This window comes from Eriocheir sinensis, chromosome 23 (genome assembly GCF_024679095.1).
Source record: "Eriocheir sinensis breed Jianghai 21 chromosome 23, ASM2467909v1, whole genome shotgun sequence".
Classification (NCBI taxonomy): domain Eukaryota; kingdom Metazoa; phylum Arthropoda; class Malacostraca; order Decapoda; family Varunidae; genus Eriocheir; species Eriocheir sinensis.
The window spans coordinates 14,541,460-14,563,948 of NC_066531.1; the positions used below are offsets into that span (position 1 = coordinate 14,541,460).

The 22,489-nt window shown below is 45.5% G+C and overlaps 1 protein-coding gene across 1 annotated transcript in view; it reads left to right on the top strand.

Annotated features, from left to right (window-relative positions):
• The window catches only part of LOC127002588 (uncharacterized), a 49,979-nt gene that overhangs the window by 21,713 nt on the left and 5,777 nt on the right, over positions 1–22,489 (top strand). Inside the window, exons 5-6 of the mRNA XM_050868671.1 lie at positions 8,097–8,209; positions 8,566–8,642. Coding sequence (XP_050724628.1) covers positions 8,097–8,209; positions 8,566–8,642 — 190 coding nt within the window. The remainder of the gene's footprint in view (positions 1–8,096; positions 8,210–8,565; positions 8,643–22,489) is intronic.

Sequence of the window (22,489 nt, forward strand, 5' to 3'; positions counted from 1 at the left end):
CTTGTGGGATGGTATTGCCTTGTTGTTTGCGATTGCTTTCTGGTAAAAGCAATAACTGTCAGGTGTCTTAGGGCATAAGTGATGTTGAGGATTATTATCAGACGATGAACAGTGGAGGAATGATGCATAAATGTCCTTTCTAAGCGCCTCCACTGTCCCTCCAACATGACGTCTAATTGCAGCAGTATAGTATTTCTGTAGCTTGGCGATTACAAAGTCTGTCAGCTTTCCTTTCCCTCCCATCTCCTTTACTCTTCTAGTTTTTCCTGTTTTTGTTTTCTTTTCTGTTAGTACTTGTTCTCTTACTTTTCTTAGTGCTGTGCCTAGTCTCTTTCCCACATGATTTATACATTCACCTTTTTATATTTCAATTCCATTGTATGGTCCTTTTCCATCATTCATACTGCACACAGCATTATAGGCTGAACTGTCCCCATCTGAGATAAATACAGTATACCTCATATCATTGTCCAAACTCCTACTAAATAACTTCATAGCTGCTGCAGCTTCCATCCCTCCCGAACTTCCTTCATAGTTTTTCATACATTGTTCACTATGATTTTTCAACCATTCATCAAACTCTTCTTGACTCACTTTCTTTTGCTCCAAACCTTTTTTTTTCTTTCCACACACTTCACAAAATTTACTGACTACCTCATAATCTAAAACACATGCAGAGTCAGCGTCGATGATAGCACCAACAGCTAGCAGACTCGTATGGCCTCGTTTCTGCCACGACCCGTCATATATCACTTTCATGTCATAAATTCCATGCTGGTCAGGTACATAATGTTGTTTTGCTGCTTCAGTACTCTTTTTTAATATTTCTTTTGCCTTTTCCTTTGTTTTCTCAAGTGCTAGCGACTGGAAGTTTGCATAATTATTATACAGAGGCTTCATACTCATGTTCTCAGTCAATTTATGAAACCCTGCATAGCCTAAACCTACATCCATTGTACTGTACACAATGGCGTTCGTCACTGGAGTGTCTTTCACATCTGAATCACCATACTTTTTACCACACTCTGCACACTCTAAGTCAATTTTATGGTCCAAGAACTTGTTCACAAAGCTCACATTTAGTTTCCCAAAGCAGTGACTGCAAGTAACATGTGTAAATAATTCTTCAAGATAACTTTTTTTCAAAATCAAGTTCTCGTCATCAACTGTGGTCTTGATTGAGGGTTGTGATATCTGGTAAACTTCCAATTTCCTCTTCTTTGCTGACGAGGTTTGAGGTGAGAGGAGAACATGAGTAGTGTGAGGTGAGACTGAGTGCTGTGGCGGTGGAGGGTGGGTGTGGCTGGTAGAAGCATGCGAAGTGGCTGCAGGTGTGACGCGACCCTCCTTCGATGTTTCTCCTCCTTGTTTCTCTTTCAAGCACTCACGGGCCCTCTCTGCATTCTGACGCTTCGCTGTTTTGCTTCTTTTAACTCTTCCCATGATTGCAGCACTAGTCCAGGTCGAGGAATCAAAACTGTGGCGTAAGAAGTTGAGAGGTCAAGGAGCAATATCCTCTCACTCTGACATTTTGAAGAGCACTGAAGCTGAAAGAGTCTGTCTTCGTGATATATGCTGGTTGATCGAGTTGCCAATTATCTTCATAAACACAATTCTGGAACAAAAAACGAAGTATCTATCGAAATTTTGACGTTATTTCAATATAAGTAATGTTTTTTCTATGTAATAGGGTTGCCAGACGTTGCCAATATTTTATCTATTTTATTCAGTATAAAAAAAAATGAAAAGAAATACAGCTCTGTAACTTGGTAGGATTGTTGCCACCATCATAGATATTATTTTTAAATGTATACCTAAAATTCGCCCATTTCCCAGAATTTTTCGAATATTCGCGCCCTGCACTCCCTTAAGCGTCACGGGGACGTATTTGTCTGGGATGACCAGTTGTTCTATAGGTACCGGTTTGGTTGGCCATGACCTACAAAGGAGGTTGTCCTCTGATAGGAAGAATTGTGAAAAGGGAACTGGCAATTCAGGAAGGTTTGTTTCGTCTCCCGACTCGAGGGCTTAAATTAACCTCTTCCACACAGGGTGGTCTCGCTGAGCAGTGTGTAGCTCAGGTGAAGTGAAGTTGTGGATGACCTCTGGGGTGGTAATCGCACCTATCGGAATATTCCGAGATAAGGCATCTGCGACCACATTTGTTTTCCCGGTGATATATTTTATCTCCGGATTGTATGCTTGGATCGTTAAGAAGAATCGTGTACGTTTATTCCCTTGAAAAGATCAGTTATGGCCGCGTGGTCCGTATACACCACAATTATATACCCCATCACTATGTCTCGAAAATGCTTCAGAGCCCACACAATGGCAAGAGCCTCTAGGTGGGTAACAGAATAGTTCTTTTCCGGAGCTGTTAGTACTCGACTGGCGAACGCTATTACATGCTTTTTGCCGGACTTATCTGTTTGCATAAGAGCGGCTCCTAGTCCACTAGCCGAAGCGTCGGTACAAAGCTGAAAGGGGTCCTTGAAATCCGGAAAGACAAGGACCGGAGCCTGTGTAAGCGCTTTCTTTAAATCCTCAAAGCTCGTTTGTTGAGCTGGGAGCCACTGAAATGGTACGTCTTTCTTTAATAGATGGGTTAGGGGACTCGCGCGTGCTGCGAAGTCCTTTATGAAAGGCCTGTAATAACGTCCGTCTCCCAAGAAAGACCGTACCTTGTCCGCCGACGTTGGCTGAGGGAACTCGGAAATAGCTTTTATTTTGTCGTCCACTGTGTGGATGCCGAATTCGTCCACGACATGCCCCAAGAACTTGATCCGAGGCTTTAAGAATTCACATTTGGTGAGTTTGAGCTTTAATCCGACCTCTTGAAGTCTGTGTAGGACTGCTTTTAGTGTTGCCATGTGCGCATGCACGTCTTTACTTGCTATGATGAGGTCGTCTAAATACACATAGACAGTTGCCCAGCAAGTCACCAAAAATAATGTTCATTGTCCTTTGGAAGGTCAAGGGAGCTCCTTTGAGTCCGAACGGCATCCTCGTCCACTCATAGTGTCCATGAGGCGTGCTGAAAGTCGTTATTTCACGTGACTCGGGGGCCATGGACAGTTGCTAGTAGCCACTGACCAGATCAAGACTCACAAAGACTTTATTTCCTCTACCGAGACACATCAGAAGATCTCTAAGAACGGGAAACGGAAAATGATCATCCACGGTCGCGGTGTTCACACGCCGGAAATCAATCACAGGACGATAAGAACCGTCTTTCTTTGGAACCAGAAACAAGGGTGAATTCCACGGGGAGTTCGATTCTTTGATGACACCTTGTTCTAACATATCAGATATAAGTTGCTGCACTACTTCCCTCTGACTGTGGGGGAGCTTGTATGCATTGATATATACAGGATTGGTATTGGGTTTTAACTTAATGTGATTGTGTTCAGCACACTGCGTAACTCCAAGCGGCTCGCCTTGTAGAGCAAGCGCCCCCCTATAATGTTCCAGCAGCTGGACTAAGGTTGGCTTAATTTCGGAATTGTGTGCAACTTTTAGGAATGCCTCTAAATTAGCTGTGTCTTGTTCGGGAGAAGCCTGACACGCCGAGGTTATGCCTAAAACTTGGGCTGAAGGGTATGCAGCTGGTTCCGGGGCTACATTTTTCCCATACACTGGACACTGGCAGAATCTAACCCCGTGTTTTAAGGATACAGGGGATCCTGACGTGTTTATTACCAATGCCTCTGCAATACCTCCCTCTTTGACGATCGCGAGAGTTACCTCCACCGTCACCCGGTGTATGTGTGGTGCTCCGTCGATACACACATCACTGCCCGTTGGAGGAGCGTTAGGTAACCGGATTTTAACAAGTTTTGCAGCACGATCCGGAACTACTTGAGGACCTTCTACGACTGCCGTTACTGTCCGCCACAAGTCTGTAATGTTTTCGTGTGGTTTGACCGTAAGAGGTGACACTTGGGCGGTGGGAGACCCTGAGTCTGTGGTGGGTTGGTAATTTTCCCCCTCTGAGGGCGGGATTACATGTGACATAGGCGATGGATTTACCATCCCCTGTATGCGTCGTCCTTGATACACGATCGCGTTGCTTTCAGGGTTTATGGTTATGTGCAGGTCTTTCATGGCGTTTAATCCTAAGATCCCATCCACAGGTAAGGCAAACCTGCTAGATACATAAAAGAAATCTCGAAAGGAACATACCTTTTCATGTAAGCTGACTGTTAGTGGTACTCGCCCAAGGATTCCCAAAGTGGTGCCTGTCACGCCTACCACATTCAGGTCGTTCTCTTGGAGCGGCCAATTTCCCCCTCTCGCCTGTCGTGTCAGTGACCTGTAAGCGGAGTCTGATATTACATTGACTGTTGCACCTGTGTCTACCGCTAAGGTGAGTGAAATTTTGCCCACCTTGCAAGGGAGGGCAATTATGCTTGTCCGTCCCAAGGCGGCAGTGACTGAGTCAAGTTGCTCCCAATTAGTATCGTCCTTATGGGGTACTTGGATGTACGCCTTGGGGCTGTCACAAAGTCATGCCTTTTTATTCTGAGAAGAGGAGGAGTGTGGTTTACTGTCCGCCGAGGACTTGTTCTTCTGTTCCTCCTTGGCCTTTTGTATTGCATAACAACTGTCTGAATCATGAAAACAATTCCCGTGGACATGGCAAAAGGCAGCCTTCCGCCGATGGTTTGGCCTAGGGTTCCTGTGTGATGAGTGATGGCCACCCCTGTAACCTCCTGATCTCCTATCAGTTCCCTGTCTTGAGTGTGTTGAGTCCCTACGTTTCGCAAAGCAAGATTTCTCGGAATGTCCTGATTGTTTGCAAAAACTACAGGTGAGAGATGCCTTACTTTGTGCCTGCAATGCTGCGGCAGTTGCGAGGGGTTGATGGTGAGTGTGTTCTTGAACCTTGACTTCTAACTCTGAGACGAAGTCAACCAACTTCCCGCCCGGTTTGAAGGTCAAGGGAAGGGCAGAACGGCGGTTCTTCTCTGAAATATGAAATAAGTAAAAAAGCAACTCGAAGACTGTCTTCACCTGGTGTTTTTGCATACTGCCCCCTGAGAGCCATTGCGCGTCTTCTAGACTTTTGACACAATCAACCGCCAGCTGATTTGCCTCAGTCATGGCGTCCCAAATCGGCTTTGTTGAGGATTTTTTTTTTTGAAGGGGCTCAACCGTGTGTGCGTTCTGTCTAACGAAGCTTGGTTTACTCCCGCCTCCGAAGATTTTTATGAAATTCCTTTAAAAAATCTCATAGTTTACTCCAATGTCCACCGAAGCAAACGCTGAGGACTGCATCAAATTTAGTGCCCGAGAGCCTGGTAGTAACCCGGACCGAATAAATGCAATTTTATCATGATCTTCCGTAATGGAGGAATTTACGATGGCAGACTCACATAGATCTAGGAACTGTCGCCGAATAATCTGACTCGCTGCCAGAGAACTGTCGAAAACTGGCGTGAGATGGAATGACCCGAATCGGTGGAAGGGGGAGGGGGGGAGGTGGATTGGTAGGCATTGTGACCGGTTGAGTGGAGGTTAAGTATCCCGAAGAACCCGGAGGTGAAGGGTCCCTGTTTGGAATTGAGGAATACTGAGAACCTGAACGTAAATTTACAACATTAAGATCATTGGTGCCTGAACCGTGTTCCACTTCCTCCTTACCTGAGGGACTCGTTAACTGTTTAAAGGTGTCACCGAGTTTAGCGAGAGTGTCTTTGTTCATATTATGGCTTAAATCAGTTACAATATATGAGCATATTTTAATTGCTGTAAATATTAACGTAACACGTCTGAGTTAAAAGTTTGCGCCGTACCCCTAAAAACAAGAAGGGATGGTAAGCAAGGTGGCCGTTAGACGTAATAGAAAGTTAAGGTTATAATGTCAGGTTATAATGTAATGTTATAATGTTATGGTTATATGAAATAATGGCCCAATAACGCAGCCGTTATTTGGTTAGGAGAAATAAGAGAGCATGCCCTTAAAGTGCGGGTTTCTCCCGAACAGCGAAGAGAAAACGGAGCAAGGGCACACTGAGGAAGTTTGAATTAGAGCAGGGAAATCACAGTTTTACCGCTAACAGACAACAAGAAGGATCAATACCGTATGCAAATGATCGTTACTCTCACAATTACGACTGATTAACAGTGTTAGATACACATAAATAAAAGAGTCGTGCCTCTGATGCAATTTTGCTGAGTTTGCACTTGTGAAAATATTTGGAACAGGTACAATACCGAGAATATTCAGCTGACGTAGAGCTGGTGACGAAGGATGTCGTCGCTCATGGGGTACCTGGAGCCTTTGGAGTCGCGTTGGAAGACCTTGGCCGCGGCAGGAGCGCGTAGAAGGTTGACTGATGGCGTGGAGACTGACCCCATAATGGCTGCTGGAAACTGCTGACGATGTAGTCGGGCAGGTGTGTGGCAGGGCGGGCGCCGGAACACTGCTGCCAGACGTAGGACGGCAGCGATGCTCTTGTTATTTTGAGAGTTGTGGGGGCAGCGGTTGTAGATATGGCAACCTGGGTGTGTAACCACTTGAGAAGGCGCCTTGTAGTAACGGTGGTGGGTACTGCTTGCAGTCACCGGGAGATGTCCGCGTTTGCCCTGGTTGACTGTTTGCCGGAAGAGGTTTGGGCCGATGCTCCCGGCAGCGGCGGTGTTGCCGCTGTGTTGCTTGGAGCTTGTGGGCTCTGCGAGGAGTGCCTCCTTCTGCGTACCACGGAGGGCTTGGAGTGAGCTGGGAGTGGCTGGTTGTTGGCCTGTAGAGAGCTTGTAGAAGTGCGTAGGCCTGTAGTTGGCCTGTAGCAGGGATTTTGACTCCTTCCTTCCTTCTACGCCTGTCCCCGGATTTGTTGGTGAGTTCTTGTGGCTTGGAGCTCTTGTAGGACAACTAGGTAGCGAAGGGCTCAGGCGCGTTGGGACACCGTCTGCCACCAAATGATGTAACAGTGAACGTTTGGTTGCGGGGACTTGCGGGCGTGAAGGGAAACTCTTGCTGTCTTAGAAGAAATATATTCTTAACCTAAGATACAGCGTAGCGTGGGTGAGAGAGACGAGCCGCTAGGTGTGTGTCGTGCGAGCTCTCTCGAAGGAGTGACGAGTTACAGAATGGAAAATAATGAAGTTACAATTGGTCACGTATTTCAAGGTGACCTCTAAGCTTGATGAAATGCTTTGTATACAAACTGAGATGGTAAACACTGACAGCTGACATTCCTACAAGGTGGCGTAATCTATCTGTCGTGTTTTTTGTTCATTGATATACTACAATTACTATAACAAGGTCGTCCCACCGAGCTGAAGCAAAATGCCAGAAGCATCGCCTCTTCGGTGGGTCCAGAGGATGTACAGGAGTGATAGGACAGGAAACATAAATAAGGTTATGGTCGGAGGAACCCAACGGAGAGAAGAGTTTGACAGAGTAAGCAAAAGGATTAGAGGTAAGGAGAAGGTCTAGAATGTTGTGCCTGTCTCCAAAGCGGTCGGGAATACGTGTAGGGTGCTGAACCAACTGCTCTAGGTCGTTGAGGAGAGCAAAGTTGTAGGCTTGTTCACCAGGCTGGTCTGTGAAAGAGGATGAGAACCAAAGCTGGTGGTGAACATTGAAATCTCCCATGATGGATATTTCAGCGAAGGGAGAGTGGGTCAAGATGTGCTCCACTTTAGAACTCAAATAGTCAAAGAATTTTACATAGTTAGTAGAGTTAGGTGAGAGATAAACAGCACAGATGTATTTAGTAATAGAATGACAATGAAGTCTTAGCTAGATGGTGGAAAATTCAGAAGAGTCAAGGTCGTGGGCACGAGAGCAAGTGATGTCGTTGCGCACGTAGGCGCAACATTTTGGGAAAAGGTGTGTGTTGTGTGAATATAGTGTGGTGTAGAAAGAGAGAGGAACCGTCTTTAGAGAGCATGCTGAACTGCTCTCTGGTGTTGATGAGACAAAAGGGAAACGGTTGGAGGGCTTCAGCACCCTCCTCGCTTCCCATATATTCTCACCGGGAGTAGGTCACGCCCGTTCGGTAGGTGTCTTCCTACCTACTCCTACTATAGGATCGCCCCCTAGCTTATGCCCCAATGATTAACTGATTTCCTCCTCTCCGGCACTCCAGGAGGCTTCGTGATCATCGTGATGCGCCATGAGTTCCTACAGACCGTGCCTTCCTACAAGGACAAGCTGGAGCCTTACATGGACCAGCTGGAGGCGGACGGGAAGTGGAAGAAGGTAGGGAGCACCGTTGCCAGATTATCGTACTCAGATCATAGTATTTACCGTTTTTTGACACCTAACTATTGCCAAGAAACATCAGGAATTCACTATTTTAACGATAGATATAAATGAATCTAGTTATTGAGCCCCAGGAGACAGTTTTGGGGTCGGAAGTTGGTAAATATAAGAGGCTGAGTACAACTATCTGGCAACATTGGTACAAGAAAACATTTACTCTAATCGAGGTTTCTGTCTGGCGGGGCTGTTCACTGTATGGGCGCCTGTCACGACACTCTGGTATAAGGAGATGGTCAGGAGCTGGCCAGGGGGAGAAGGTCACGTATTTGAAATGATGGTCATAATTCCTTCAGGTGGAGCGGCGCATCGTCCCAAACTATTTCTGTGACAAGGAGGGCCTCGTCTTTGTCTTCCGCATCACTAAGCCTGAGTGAGGAGGAAGAGGAGGGAAGGGAAAGGAGAGAGATGAAGAGGAGGAGTTATAGTTGTGCTGTGCCAAGGCTGTCTCTGTGTAACAGCCTTGGCTTTCGTCGCGGCACCCGAGACTGAGGTGTGAATTATCGTGCTCTGGCAACCTGGCGTCATGGCGTCTACGATGTTATACGATAGTCTACGCATAGGGCACATTTGTCAGTATTAATCATATTATTGAAATTGTCGTAAAAATATGTTTTAGTTTATAAGACTGAGGCTGCAGAATCCTTAACCTCAGACCTTGCTATCATCTCCGATTGGGATAAAAGGAAACTTTGGGTTTTTGTGTCCTTCAATGCCTCAAAAACCCAATTTATCCACCTTTCAACTCGACACAATCTTCCAAACACCTATCCCCTATTCTTCAACTACACTCAGCTGTCACCTTATAATTCTTCAGAACTAAATATCCTCGGTCTATCCTTAACTCAAAATCTTAACTGGAAACTTCTCATCTCTTCTCTCACTAAATCAGCTTCCTCGAGGTTGGGCGTTCTGTATCGTCTCCTCCAGTTCTTCTGCCCCGCACCGCTGCTATCCATATACAAGGGCCTTGTCCGCCCTCGTATGGAGTATGCATCGCCCGTGTGGGGGGTTCCACCCACACAGCTCTTCTCTATCTTTCGGCCACCCCTCAGTTGTAAAAAAAAAATAAGGTCGCTGATTATGTAGCTGTATGTGTGTGTGCATGTGTAATGGCAAGTTGCCAGAACACGATAACGAAGACCTCAGACTCGTGTGCTGCGACTATAGTATACGTTTAGGAATGCTTGGTCTGGGTCTTGGGGTCTTGATGATATACAGACATGTGTATATATATAATAAACGGGTGCCTACTTCCCCTCAGAATCATGTTAATCTGTGTTTGTTTCTCAAGTTAATTTAAGTGATTACTCTTCCTAATTTTAAATGCGTCTGCTGTTCCTAATGTATAATGCGTCTGCTGTTCCTAATTTATAATGCGTCTGCTGTTCCTAATTTTAAAAGCGTCTGCTGTTCCTAATTTATAATGCGTCTGCTGTTCCTAATTTTAAAAGCGTTTGCTGTTCCTAATTTAAAAGCGTCTGCTGTTCCTAATTTAAAAGCGTCTGCTGTTCCTAATTTTAAATGCGTCTGCTGTTCCTAATTTAAAAGCGTCTGCTGTTCCTAAATTTAAAAGCGTCTGCTGTTCCTAATTTTAAAAGCGTCTGCTGTTCCTAATTTAAAAGCGTCTGCTGTTCCTAATTTAAAAGCGTCTGCTGTTCCTAATTTTAAATGCGTCTGCTGTTCCTAATTTATAATGCGTCTGCTGTTCCTAATTTTAAAAGCGTCTGCTGTAGCCCTACGTGGCGCAATGCAGAGGAAGTTAACTTATTTAATCTGGAAGTAAAGTGAAATGATCATAAAGTAAAGTTAAGTAACAGAGTATTGAAGTATATGTGGCAGGTAGCATGTGGAAGGATGAGATGGAACGAGAGAATAAGATTAACGCAAAGAATAAAAACTCTCGCCCCCATCCCTCCCTCCTCCATACTTCCTTCCTCGAACAGAGTCGTCCGCCACTGGAACAGCCTCCCCGCAGAAGTAGTCAGTGCGGAAACGATCAACTCCATTTCCACTGACAGTAACTTTACTGCGTCGGGAGTGAACTGAACGTATCCAAGGTCACTTAATGTTCTTAGTTATGTTATTTTCTTCTTCTATTATGAGATATCATCATCATCATCATAATTTCGTTTAACGTCCGTTTTCACTCTTCCTGAGCGGTTGGACGCTTTATTGGTCTCCTCTATTCTGCTCTGTCTTCTGCCCGATGCTCATCCAATCCCATCACTGCCAAGTCTTCCTGTATACACCTTCTCCACGTTTTCCTAGGTCTACCACCTGGTCTCCTTCCTTTTACTTTCAATCTCTCCAAAACTCCCAGCACTGTATCCTCCCCTGCTTTTCACATGTCCGAACTATAGGAGTCTCCCTTCTGAGCACTGTTTCCAGGTTCTCTACTCCACATATGTTAGCCCCATCTAGCTGCACTAGATACCCTGTCTTGCTAATCTCTCCACAACTCCCAGCACTGTATCCTCCCCTGCTCCCTTCACATGTCCAAACCATCGGAGTATTTCCCTTCTGATCACTGTTTCCAGGTCCTCTACTCCACATCTGTTAGTTACATCTGCACTGGGCACCCTGTCTTGCCAATCTCTCCAAACCTTCCAGCACTGTATCCTCCCCTGCTGTCTTCACATGTTCAAACCATCGGAGTCTTTCCCATCGGAAGGAGTTTCATTCCAAACCGAGTAATCCGTCACTGGAACAATCTTCCTTCATAAGTAGTAAATGCGAATACTATCAACTCCTTCAAATATAGAATCGACCTTCACTTCGCTGCGTCGGGAGTAAATTGAATATTGAGGTGCTTTCATCTGCTCCTCAATATCGAAGCTTTCATCTGCTCCCCAGGCCCCAAGTGCCTGTCGAGCAGATTGTCACCAAAGCCGGCAACCTCGTAATAAGCCAATAGGCTTTATGTTGCCTGCATTTCCATGTTTCCATGTTTCTGAGGTGGTGGCGGAGTGGTTATGTGCCGGCCCTGCATTCGCAGGGTTGATGATGATGAGGTTCGAACTGCCGCTAACCACCTAGGTTCTTCAGTCACCGCCGAGGGGCCTAAGACTACCCACATGCTGTCCTGAAGACTATCCACCAACCCGGACTCTAGAAGAAGCTATGCAAGTGAAATCAAGAATGATCTCCGGGGGGCAGCATGAGCCAATAATAATTGCGCCACTATAAACAATTGTCTCCGCCATAACGGGCTCGGGCCCACCATCAGGCCCCTAATAAAAAAAAGCCTACCGGCGCTTTAGGTCACATGTAAAAAAGGAAAAAAGAAACTGTTTCCAGGTCCTCTTCTCCACATCTGTAAGCTACATCTGCACCGGACACCCTATCTTACCATTCTCTCCACAACTCCCAGCACTGTGTCCTCCCCTGCTCTCTTTACATGTCCAAACCATCGGAGTCTTTCCCTTCTGAGCACTGTTTCCATGCAGGTCCTTTACTCCACATCTGTTAGCTACATCTGCACTGGATCGACACCCTTCTATTATGAGATATGGAACAAAGAATAAAGAAGTCAATAAATTGCTCTCCCGCCCCCTCCCTCCCTCCCTCCTTCCTCGAATTGAGTCGTCCGCCACTGTAACAGCCTTCCTGCAAGAGTGGTTAGCGCATACTGTGTGATTTTCAATTAATACAAGAAACATGTGTGCAATATTCATGCAGTGGAGGAAATGATAAGACTCGTAATATGATAATAGAAAACAGTAAAGGAAGGAACATTAATTTAGTGCATGAAACCAATTATAATAATTTTCCACAGCTATAGGTTGTTTTTTTCTTCTTCTTGTTTTAATAGTTTGCTTCTTCTATATGAGAGAGAGAGATAATAATGATGATGATAATAATAATAATAATAATAATAATAATAATAATAATAATAATAATAATAATAATAATAATAATAATAATAATTACAATAACAGTAACATGAGAAGTGTGATAAAGGACAAGAGAGGAAGAAGAGAAAAGAAAAAGAAGGAGAAAGGAGAGAATTGCAGAAGAATAAAGAAGAGGAAAGAAGGAATAGAGGAAACAGAAGGAAGGGAGATAGAAATAATGGAGATATATAACAATAGAGCGGATCAAAGTGGGACGGGGGGGCGATACTCGGCTCACCTCAAAACAAAACAACGTGACTAAGAAAGAGTAAGGGAGGAAAGGGAGATAATGTAAGGGAGGAGGGAGGTGGGAACTGGGAAGGGAGGAAATGAGGAAAAGAAAGGAGAGGGAGAGAAAGAGTAAGGGAGGAGAGAAGATGGAAGAGAAGAGAAGGGAGGGGAGAGGGAGAGAAAGAAGGGGATGGAGTGAAAGGGAGGAGAGAGAGAATAAGGGATGAAAGGAGAGGATGAAGGGAGGTAAGGAGTAAGGGAGGTGATAAGAGGGAGAGAGGGCTGTAAGTAAAGGCAGGTGAGGGAGAGAAAAAATAAGGGAGGAAAGGAGGGGATGGAGGGAGGTAAGGAGTAAGGGAGGTGATAAGAGGGAGAGAGGGGTGTAAGTAAAGGAAGGTGAGAGAGAGAAAAAATAAGGGACGGATGATCCACTCCGTCAGTCCATCGTCCATCATTTGTTGACAAACATATGAACAGCATTAACCACAACGACCTCTTGTATATGTTATTTTGTAGCTAAGTACTTATATTTCATATTCATGATATGTAGGATACTAATTTTCATTCTCTGGAGCACCATCTCTCCTCCTCTAAACCTCACCTTCTCTTCCTCACCAAAACACAGGTCTCTCAGGATACTGAGAGCAATCTCTACTCTGTTCCCTCCTACTATCTCTATCCTAAATTTCAATCCAAAGCTGAATGTTGCGTCTACGTGCGCAACGACATCACTTGTTTTCGTGCCCACAACCTTGACTCTTCTGAATTTTCCACCATCTGGCTAAGACTTCATTGTCATACTATTATTAAATACATCTGTGCTGTTTATCTCTCACTCAACTCTACTATCTATGTAAAATTCTTTGACTACTTGAACTCTAAAGTGGAGCACATCTTGACCCACTCTCCCTTCTCTGAAATCTCCATCTTGGGAGATTTCAATGTTCACCACCAGCTTTGTCTTTCATCATCTTTCACTGACCAGCCTAGTAAACAAGCCTACAAATTTGCCCTCCTCAACGACCTAGAGCAGTTGGTTCAGCACCCTACACGTGTAGGCGGTAGCGAGTGTTCTACGTGCTAATTGGTTCATGGATAGAGAAAGTCAATATCCGTCAGGCTTTTTTATTGACATAAAAATCGTACAGGTCATAAGAACAAACAAAATAAATAGAAAAGGTGTTTGTGTGTGTATGCGTGTGTATGGTGTAGATGACATATAAATGTTAGTGTGTGTAGTAAACAATATGTACGAGTTAACAATAGGAGGACGAGGACAGACAGTGGAAGATAAACGAGTAACAAGAGAGACAAACTGAGACAGGCTGGATTAGGTAGGAGGACACCTGCCGAACGGGCGCAAGCCACTCCCGGTGAGATATATATGGGAGGTGAGAAGGGAGCTGAAGCCCTCCAAAAACCCTTCCCATGTCCTCACTAACCGTTTCCCTATTGTCTCACCAACACCAGCGAGTAGTTCAGCATGCTCTCTAAAGACATCTCCTCTCTCTATCCACACCACATTACATTCACACAACATATCCACCTTTTCCCAAAATTCAAATTTCAAAATGGCGCACCTCCACCTTGCCTCCGAGTCCTCGCCTGTGGGGGGGACCACAAATTCCCCCAGGGAGGACTCCCCTTCTGGCTGAAGACCCGAGAGGTGTCTTGATAACTCCTCAAACCTCTTTCTTCTCAATTTCTGCAACATTCGCGGTGTTCCTTCTAATTTTCATTCAGTGGAACACCATCTCTCTTCCTCTAAACCTCACCTTCTCTTCCTCACCGAAACACAGGTTTCTGAGGCTACTGACAGCAATCTCTACTCTGTTCCCTCCTACTATCTCTATCCTTAATTTCAATCCAAAGTTGGATGTTGCGCCTACGTGAGCAACGACATCACTTGCTCTCGTGCCCACAACCTTGATTCTTCAGAATTTTCCACCATCTGGCTAAGACTTCATTGTCATTCTATTATAAAATACATCTGTGCTGTTTATCTCTCACCTAACTCTACCAACTATGTAAAATTATTTGACTACTTGAACCCTAAAGCGGAGCACATTTTGACCCACTCTCCCTTCACTGAAATGTCCATCCTAGGAGATTTCAATGTTCACCACCAGCTTTGGCTTTCATCCTCTTTCACTGACCAGCCTGGTGAACAAGCCTACAACTTTGCTATCCTCAACGATCTAGAGCAGTTGGTCCAGCACCCTACACGTATTCCCGACCGTCTTGGAGACCGGCCCAACATTCTAGACCTCTTCCTTACCTCAAACCCTTCTGCTTATTCTGTCAAACTGTTCTCTCCGTTGGGCTCCTCCGATCACAATCTTATTTCTGTATCCGTGTTATCGCTCCTGTACACCCTCTGGACCCACCGAAGAAGCGATGCTTCTGGCATTTTGCTTCAGCTCGGTGGGACGACCTGAGGATGTACTTTTCCGATTTCCCGTGGTATGGTTATTGCTTCCAGGATAGAGACCCCGCTGTGTGTGCTCAGCGCATCACAGAGGTGATTGTCTCTGGAATGGAGGCATACATTCCACGTACTTTCTCTACTCCTCACGCTAAAAAGCCTTGGTTTAATCACGCTTGTTCTCGTGCTGTCAATGATAGAGAGGCAGCTCACAAAAGGTACCAGAGCCTTCGAACTAATGCTAACCATGAACTTTACATTTCTGCCCGGAATCGTGCCAAATCTATTCTCCGACTAACCAAAAACTCTTTCAATAATAGGAAATGCCAAAACCTTGCTTTCTCTAACTCTTCCCGTGACTTCTGGCATCTAGCCAAAAACATTTCCAACTTCACTTCTTCATCTTTCCCTCCACTCTTCAGTCCTGAGGGCAACACTGACGTCTCATCTATCTCTAAGGCTGAACTCTTCTCTCAAACTTTTTCTAAAAACGCCACTCTGGACGATTCTGGGCATATTCCTCCTACTCATTCCCCCTCTGACTCTTTTATGCCTGTTATAAAGATTCTTCAAAATTATGTTTTCTGTGCCCTCTCTGGCCTCAATCCTCAGAAGGCTTATGGACCTGATGGAGTGCCTCCTATTGTCCTAAAAAATTGTGCCTCCGAGCTGTCAACCTGCCTGGTCAAACTCTTTCGCCTCTGCCTGTCAACATCTACCTTTCCTTCCTGCTGGAAGTATGCCTTCATACAGCCTGTGCCTAAGAAGGGTGACCGTTCCAATCGATCAAACTACCGTCCTATAGCTTTACTTTCTTGTCTATCTAAAGCTTTTGAATCAATCCTTAACCGGAAGATTCAAAAGCACCGTTCCACTTCTGACCTTCTATCTGATCGCCAGTATGGGTTTCGCAAGGGGCGTTCTACTGGTTCTACTGGCATACATTCCTCGTTCTTTCTCTACTCCTCACGCTAAAAAGCCTTGGCTTAATCACGCTTGTTCTCGTGCTGTCAATGATAGAGAGGTAGGTCACAAAAGGTACCAGAGCCTTCAAACTAATGCTAATTATGAACTTTACATTTCTGCCCGAAATCGTGTCAAATCTATTCTCCGACTAACCAAAAATTCTTTCATTAATAGAAAATGTCAAAACTTTGCTTTCTCTAACTCTTCCCGTGACTTCTGGCATCCAGCCAAAAACATCTCCTCCAACTTCACTTCTTCATTTTTCCCTCCACTCCTCAGTCCTGACGGCAACACTGCCGTCTCATCTATCTCTAAGGCTGAACTCTTCTCTCAAACTTTTTCTAAAAACTCCACTCTGGACGATTCTGGGCATATTCCTCCTACTCATCCCCCCTCTGACTCCTTTATGCCTGTTATAAAGATTCTTCAAAATGATGTTTTCTATGCCCTCTCTGGCCTCAATCCTCAGAAGGCTTATGGACCTGATGGAGTGCCTCCTATTGTCCTTAAAAACTGTGCCTCCGTGCTGTCACCCTGCCTGGTCAAACTCTTTCGCCTCTGCCTGTCAACATCTACCTTTCTTTCTTGCTGGAAGTATGCCTTCATACAGCCTGTGCCTAAGAAGGGTGACCGCTCCAATCCCTCAAACTACCGTCCTATAGCTTTACTTTCTTGTCTAACTAAAGCTTTTGAATCAATCCTTAACCGGAAGATTCAAAAGCACCTTTCCACTTCTGACCTTCTATCTGATCGCCAGTATGGGTTCTGCAAGGGGCGTTCTACTGGTGATCTCCTAGCCTTCTTAACTCTTGGTCATCCTCTCTTAGCTGTTTCGGTGAAACTTTTGCTATTGCGCTGGACATATCAAAAGCTTTTGATAGGGTCTGGCACAAATCTTTGCTTTCCAAACTACCCTCCAGCGGTTTCTATCCTTCTCTCTGTACCTTTATCTCCAGTTTCCTTTCTGACCGTTCTATTTCTGCCGTGGTAGACGGTCACTGTTCTTCCCCTAAATATATTAACAGTGGTGTCCCACAGGGTTCTGTCCAATCTCCCATTCTTTTTCTGTTGTTCATTGATGATCTTCTTTCCAAAACGAACTGTCCTATCCATTCTTACGCCGATGATTCCACTCTGCATTACTCATCTTCTTTTAATAGAAGACCCACCCTACAGGAACTTAACGACTCAAGGCTGGAGGCTGCAGAACGCTTAGCCTCAGACCTTACTATTATTCCCGATTGGGGCAAGAAGAACCTGGTGTCCTTCAACGCCTCAAAAACACAGTTTCTCCACCTATCCACTCGACACAATCTTCCAAACAAATATCCGCTATTCTTTGACAACACCCAGCTATCACCTTCCTCAACACTAAACATCCTCGGTCTATCCTTAACTCAAAATCTCAACTGGAAACTTCATATCTCATCTCTTACTAAATCAGCTTCCTCGAGGCTGGGCGTTCTGTACCGTCTCCGCCAGTTCTTCTCTCCCGCACAGTTGCTATCCATTTACAGGGGCCTTGTCCGCCCTAGAATGGAATATGCATCTCATGTGTGTGTGTGTGTGTGTGGAGGGGGGGGGGGTTCGCTCACACAGCTCTCCTTGACAGAGTGGAGTCAAAGGCTCTTCGTCTCATCAGCTCTCCTCCTCATACTGATACTACCTCTCAAATTCCGCCGCAATGTTGCCTCTCTTTCTATCTTCTATCGATATTTTCATGCTGACTGCTCTTCTGAACTTGCTAACTGCATGCCTCCCCCCCCTCCCGCGGCCCCGCTGCACTCGACTTTCTATTCATGCTCATCCCTATACTGTCCAAACCCCTTATGCAAGAGTCAACCAGCGTTGGTGGTCTAGGGATGACAAAAAAGGCTCTATTAAACATACACATCCGTCCAAATTTTATATATCGTAGGTACTTACAAACCCAGCCAGATATTTGTTGTCTGACTATGGTGATCACTTTGTTGGTAATTGGTCATACTTTAGGAGGGTTTGGATAAATCAGGCTTGTCTTTTCAAAGTAATTTATATGGCGAACTGTCGAGAAATGTGAAAGGGACATACTCATTCATATGTTTTGTAACCCAAAGTATGTAGTGCAGGTTTGTCTTATGAATTTTAATCTTGTTTTTTTCTGCAATTTAATTTCGAGACATGTATCCAGAAATTTCTAAGGATTTCACATGAAGTTAATCAACAACTGATGACTCTACAAAAAATACGTAAAGTGACCAGACATGGATTCGGATACTCTGAAATGCTTTTGAACACGCAGAAAGGAGCATTTTTAGCTGCTTTGGATATCGTAACCTATCAGGTGAAGTTTGAAATCCTTTCACGGAAATCAACGGTAAGCGACTTCACAGAAAGCCTGGAATTTACCCAAGCTGAAGGTCTGGACCTAAAAGTAGAAATTAAAAGAACAAAAAATTGAAAAAGACAACATAAGCTAAATTGATGCTTACAAATCTCGAGTTGCCAATATGAAACGAGTCAACTATCAAGAAGACTACAGTGGGCGCCATAATTAAAGCTTTTTTTTACTTCAGAAACAGCCTACATGGAAGCAAACGGCAAATTATAACAAAATTCAGCCTCCCTCTGCGAAACCTTAACTTGCCCATCCTGTTGGACCAATTGAAGCTTCTCGATCAATCGTGGCAATGTTCGAGAAGTTCAGTGATCGTGAAGCAGTCGTCAGTACCTCCAGAAAGTTAAAAGGATGTGGAATGTTCATCAGTGAAGACCTGTGTCCAGCATCGCAAGTAATGAAATAGTCAACTACCTCAGCTCAACAAGCAAGATTGGAAGGAAAAATCGCATTTTTGAAGTACACAAAATTCACCATAAGAGTGGTGCTCAACAACCCAACAACCGTAGCTCAGCGACTCCCTGTGGTGGCACTTGTGGTGCTGGTTCACTTGGGGCTGCTAGACATGTGACTTCCAGTGATGTGCAGGCCGGCAGTGTTGGTGCTCGCTCTTTCTCCGTAGTCAAAACAATCGAAAGCAAGGGTGCTGTGGACCAGTGTCTGAATAAATGGGAGGTCACCTCAGGCGCAGATTAGGTGACGTCAGGTGGTCAGTGGGAGGAGCCTCCTCTCGCTCTCTCTCTCCCCCTCCACAAGTATAAAGGACCTAAGCTAGCTGGCAACCCCCTTAGTCCCTCTCTCTCTCGCTCGCTCCGGTAAATTCATTCTCTCTCTCTCTCTCTCTCTCTCTCTCTCTCTCTCTCTCTCTCTCTCTCTCTGTGTAATAATGAAGATAAAAGGAAGAGGAATCATTAACAATATTTTGCATATGTGTTGTGCTACTTTGAGTTTCATATATTATGCATGTAGCATCTTAGCCAGAGATTAATAGAACCTTTATTATATAATGGAGTTCTTGGTAGTTTTCCAGTAAATCCCGTATATTTTATAGATTTATTAGTGCAGGATATAAAAGGCATAAATGTGCTTTGGAAGTATTTTATTTGTTCTGTACTTTTCTTCAGTATGTACAAGCATTACACAAGCTATTACATAATATATACCTATATTTCTGTATCTATCTATCCATCTATATGTATTTATTCATTTATCCATCTATCTATCTGTCTATATAGAGCAAGGCCCTACCACACTTACCCCATCCACCTGAGGGATGATCTTTAGCCAAGGTCAGCATCCACCCACCTGGACAGATAACCACTCCTAGCTAATTAAGTCACACCCCAGTGCAAATGTGGACAGAGTTACTCACTAATAGGCTCCTAAAGTGAGGTAGGAGACCTGCCCACCCGCCCACCAGACCACCCTCTCCGCCGCACACACATACACAGGTATACACACACATACATACATACAAGTATACACACACACAAGTATACCAATACACACACACACACACACACACACACACACACACACACACAAGTATGCCGGGGCACACAGAGAGAGAGAGAGAGAGAGAGAGAGAGAGAGAGAGAGAGAGAGAGAGAGAGAGAGAGAGAGAGAGAGAGAGAGAGAGGTATACACACACATATATAGCAAGGCAATACACCATTATTAGGTGCGAGCGAAGAGCAAGGTCAGGCCAGGTCCCTTCACTTGTTGCGGTGTGAATGTGACTGGAGGGGTTGCCTGCTCGGTCAACTTTTTTTTATACCCTGTGCTACGTCACTTGGTCAGAGGGAGGAGCCTCGGGAGGATGCGCGGAATGGGACGAGTTTTGAGCCGACCGTGAGTTGACCTCCCTTTCTTTAGATCTTGACCCCAGGTACCTATTTATCGACTATCCGGAAAGGAAGGATGAACAGCTGGGTGGGCTGCACGCCGACTGCCCAGGCCAGAATTCGAACCCAGGCCCGCAGATTCGTAATCAGGGACGCTAACCACTGAATCGTGGAGGCGAATAAAAAGAATGCAAAAAAAAAAAAATGATAGCGGAATAAAGTCCCTTCAGTGGTTTCTGTTAACTGAGGATTGTGAGGGTAGGTAGGTAGCGTACTTTACAGTTATTAAACACATCAGTAGCGAATACTATTGTCTTGAAACAGTGGAATGGAGCTGAGGGTGCTTGTATCGTCTGCGGGGATCAGCTGTTATGCAAAGGCACTTAAGTCATGTCCCGGATCTCCTTCCTCTATGACGGTCCTTAGGAGGCCTGCAATCCTCCTGATTGACAGAGGGAGGGCTGAAGCGGGATCACAGAAAAGGTGATGTTGTTCGTGCGCCGTAGAATCTGTTATGTAGTTCCTTAAGGCTGACACGGGGCAGAGTGGGTGAGGCTCGCTTTGCAGGCACCAGACTGGTATGACCACTGGTTGGAGACAGTGGTCGAGGCGCTCATTCTTGGCTAGCGATTTTGGGGAGGAAGCTAAGGACACTGCAGGTCCATCTGTCGTGAATGTAGTGTACCTGGGAAAACACGTGAGAGCCCTGAGCTGCGAGGACCTGAACCTAGAGGCGAGGGCGACGAGGAACAGGGTGTGTATTAGGAAATCCATTTCTGAAGGTCTGTCCTGGTACCTAGTGGAAGATAGAGACGTTATAACCTTTTCTAGGGACCAAAAACGGATGTCTCTTCTAAGGGGATGATCATGGTGAAAGAGGCCACGCTTAAGGAGTTGAACTGAGCGGGGTCTAGGACAATTCCCCAGCCATATTTAAGAGGGTCAGCAAGGGCGGCAAGGTGAGTTGCAATTGTTTATGGCGCCCTCTTTTTCGTGTGGGAAAGAACAGAAAGAAACTCCAAGACAGTGGCCTCGGTGATTCTGTCGAGTCACCTCCAGGTTCTGATGGGGCTTCTCCGGCCTCGTCCCAGGTGATGCATGCTGATGTAGATGCACCTCACATTGCTTCGCCGAAGTCCGCCAGAGGTATGAAGAAGCGACATCGCGGTTCTTCAGATTCAGTTGAATATGTTCTGCCAACTAAGATTACTGTAGGTATACATGATTCTGGGGTCTCTCAGGATAGGCCTATGGAGGAAGATGCGGAGGCTCATATTGAGCCTGCTGAGACCCCCTCTGTTCCAGTTCCTGTTGCTTCTAGTGGTTTTCCTGATCGGGATATGGAAACTGAGGAATCCCTTGGAGATAGTGTGGGGAATCCTCCCCGCGAGCACGTAGCTTCGGGGAGTGGTGTGCGGTCTGGCTCTAGTAGTGCGGCGTCCGGAGGGGGCGCAGGTTCCTTTGTTGGGAGAAAGCTCGAGGTCCCTCGACCCGCCTCCTCTCGGGTCCCAGTCCCAGGCTTCTTTTATTGAGGATCAGGGATTATAAATTTTAAACTATGGGGAGGTGACACATTTTCATAGCCAAACTGGTACTTTTACCTCTATAGATCTTTCACTTTGCACTTCTAATTCTCTTCCTGATTTTCGTTGGCGGGTCTTACCGGACTTGTATGGCAGTGACCACTTTCCAATTTTATTGGAACGCATTGATTCTGTACCACAGTCACGCCTTTCTCGCTGGCGTCTAGATAAAGCAGACTGGCAGCGATTTACGGAACTTAGCTCCTCTCTTCGTCCTTAGCTGACTTTGGAACTTCTGACGAGGTTGCATCCTATTTCACTGATGCCCTACATTCTGCAGCCCTTCAATCCGTCCCCAGGACGTCTGGCCAGTTCCCTAAACGTCCTGTTCCCTGGTGGAACGTCGCTTGCACTACTGCTGTGCAAGAGAAGCGTGCTGCATTCTCTCGACTTCGTCGTCACCGTGGGGACCCCCAGTGTTTGGATGCTTTTCGGCGAGCGCGTGCTCGAGCACGACGCACTTTCAAGGAGGCTCAACGAATTTCTTGGAAGGCTTATCTCTCTTCCATCACTACCAGAACTACACTCACAGAAGTCTTTAACAGAGTTCGTAAGATCTCTGGGAAGTTTCCCCCCCCTCCCCCTCCAGTGTTATCGCATGCAGGGGAAACGGTGGCGGACCCTAAGACTGTTGCTGACCTATTCGCCAAGCACTTTGCCAGTGTCTCTAGGAAAGATCCTACTGCACCAGGGGCTCGTCATCGCCGGGATTTGGAATCACTCGGCGTTAACTTCGCCTCCACCGGAGGGGAATCTTATAATATCCCATTTTCTCTCTCCGAGTTGAAGACGGCTTTATCCCAGTGTCATGATTCCTCGCCAGGTCCAGACGACATCCCTTATTATTCTCCCCATTCTGGAGCCTGGGAAAGATCATCTCCAAGCAACTAACTATCGT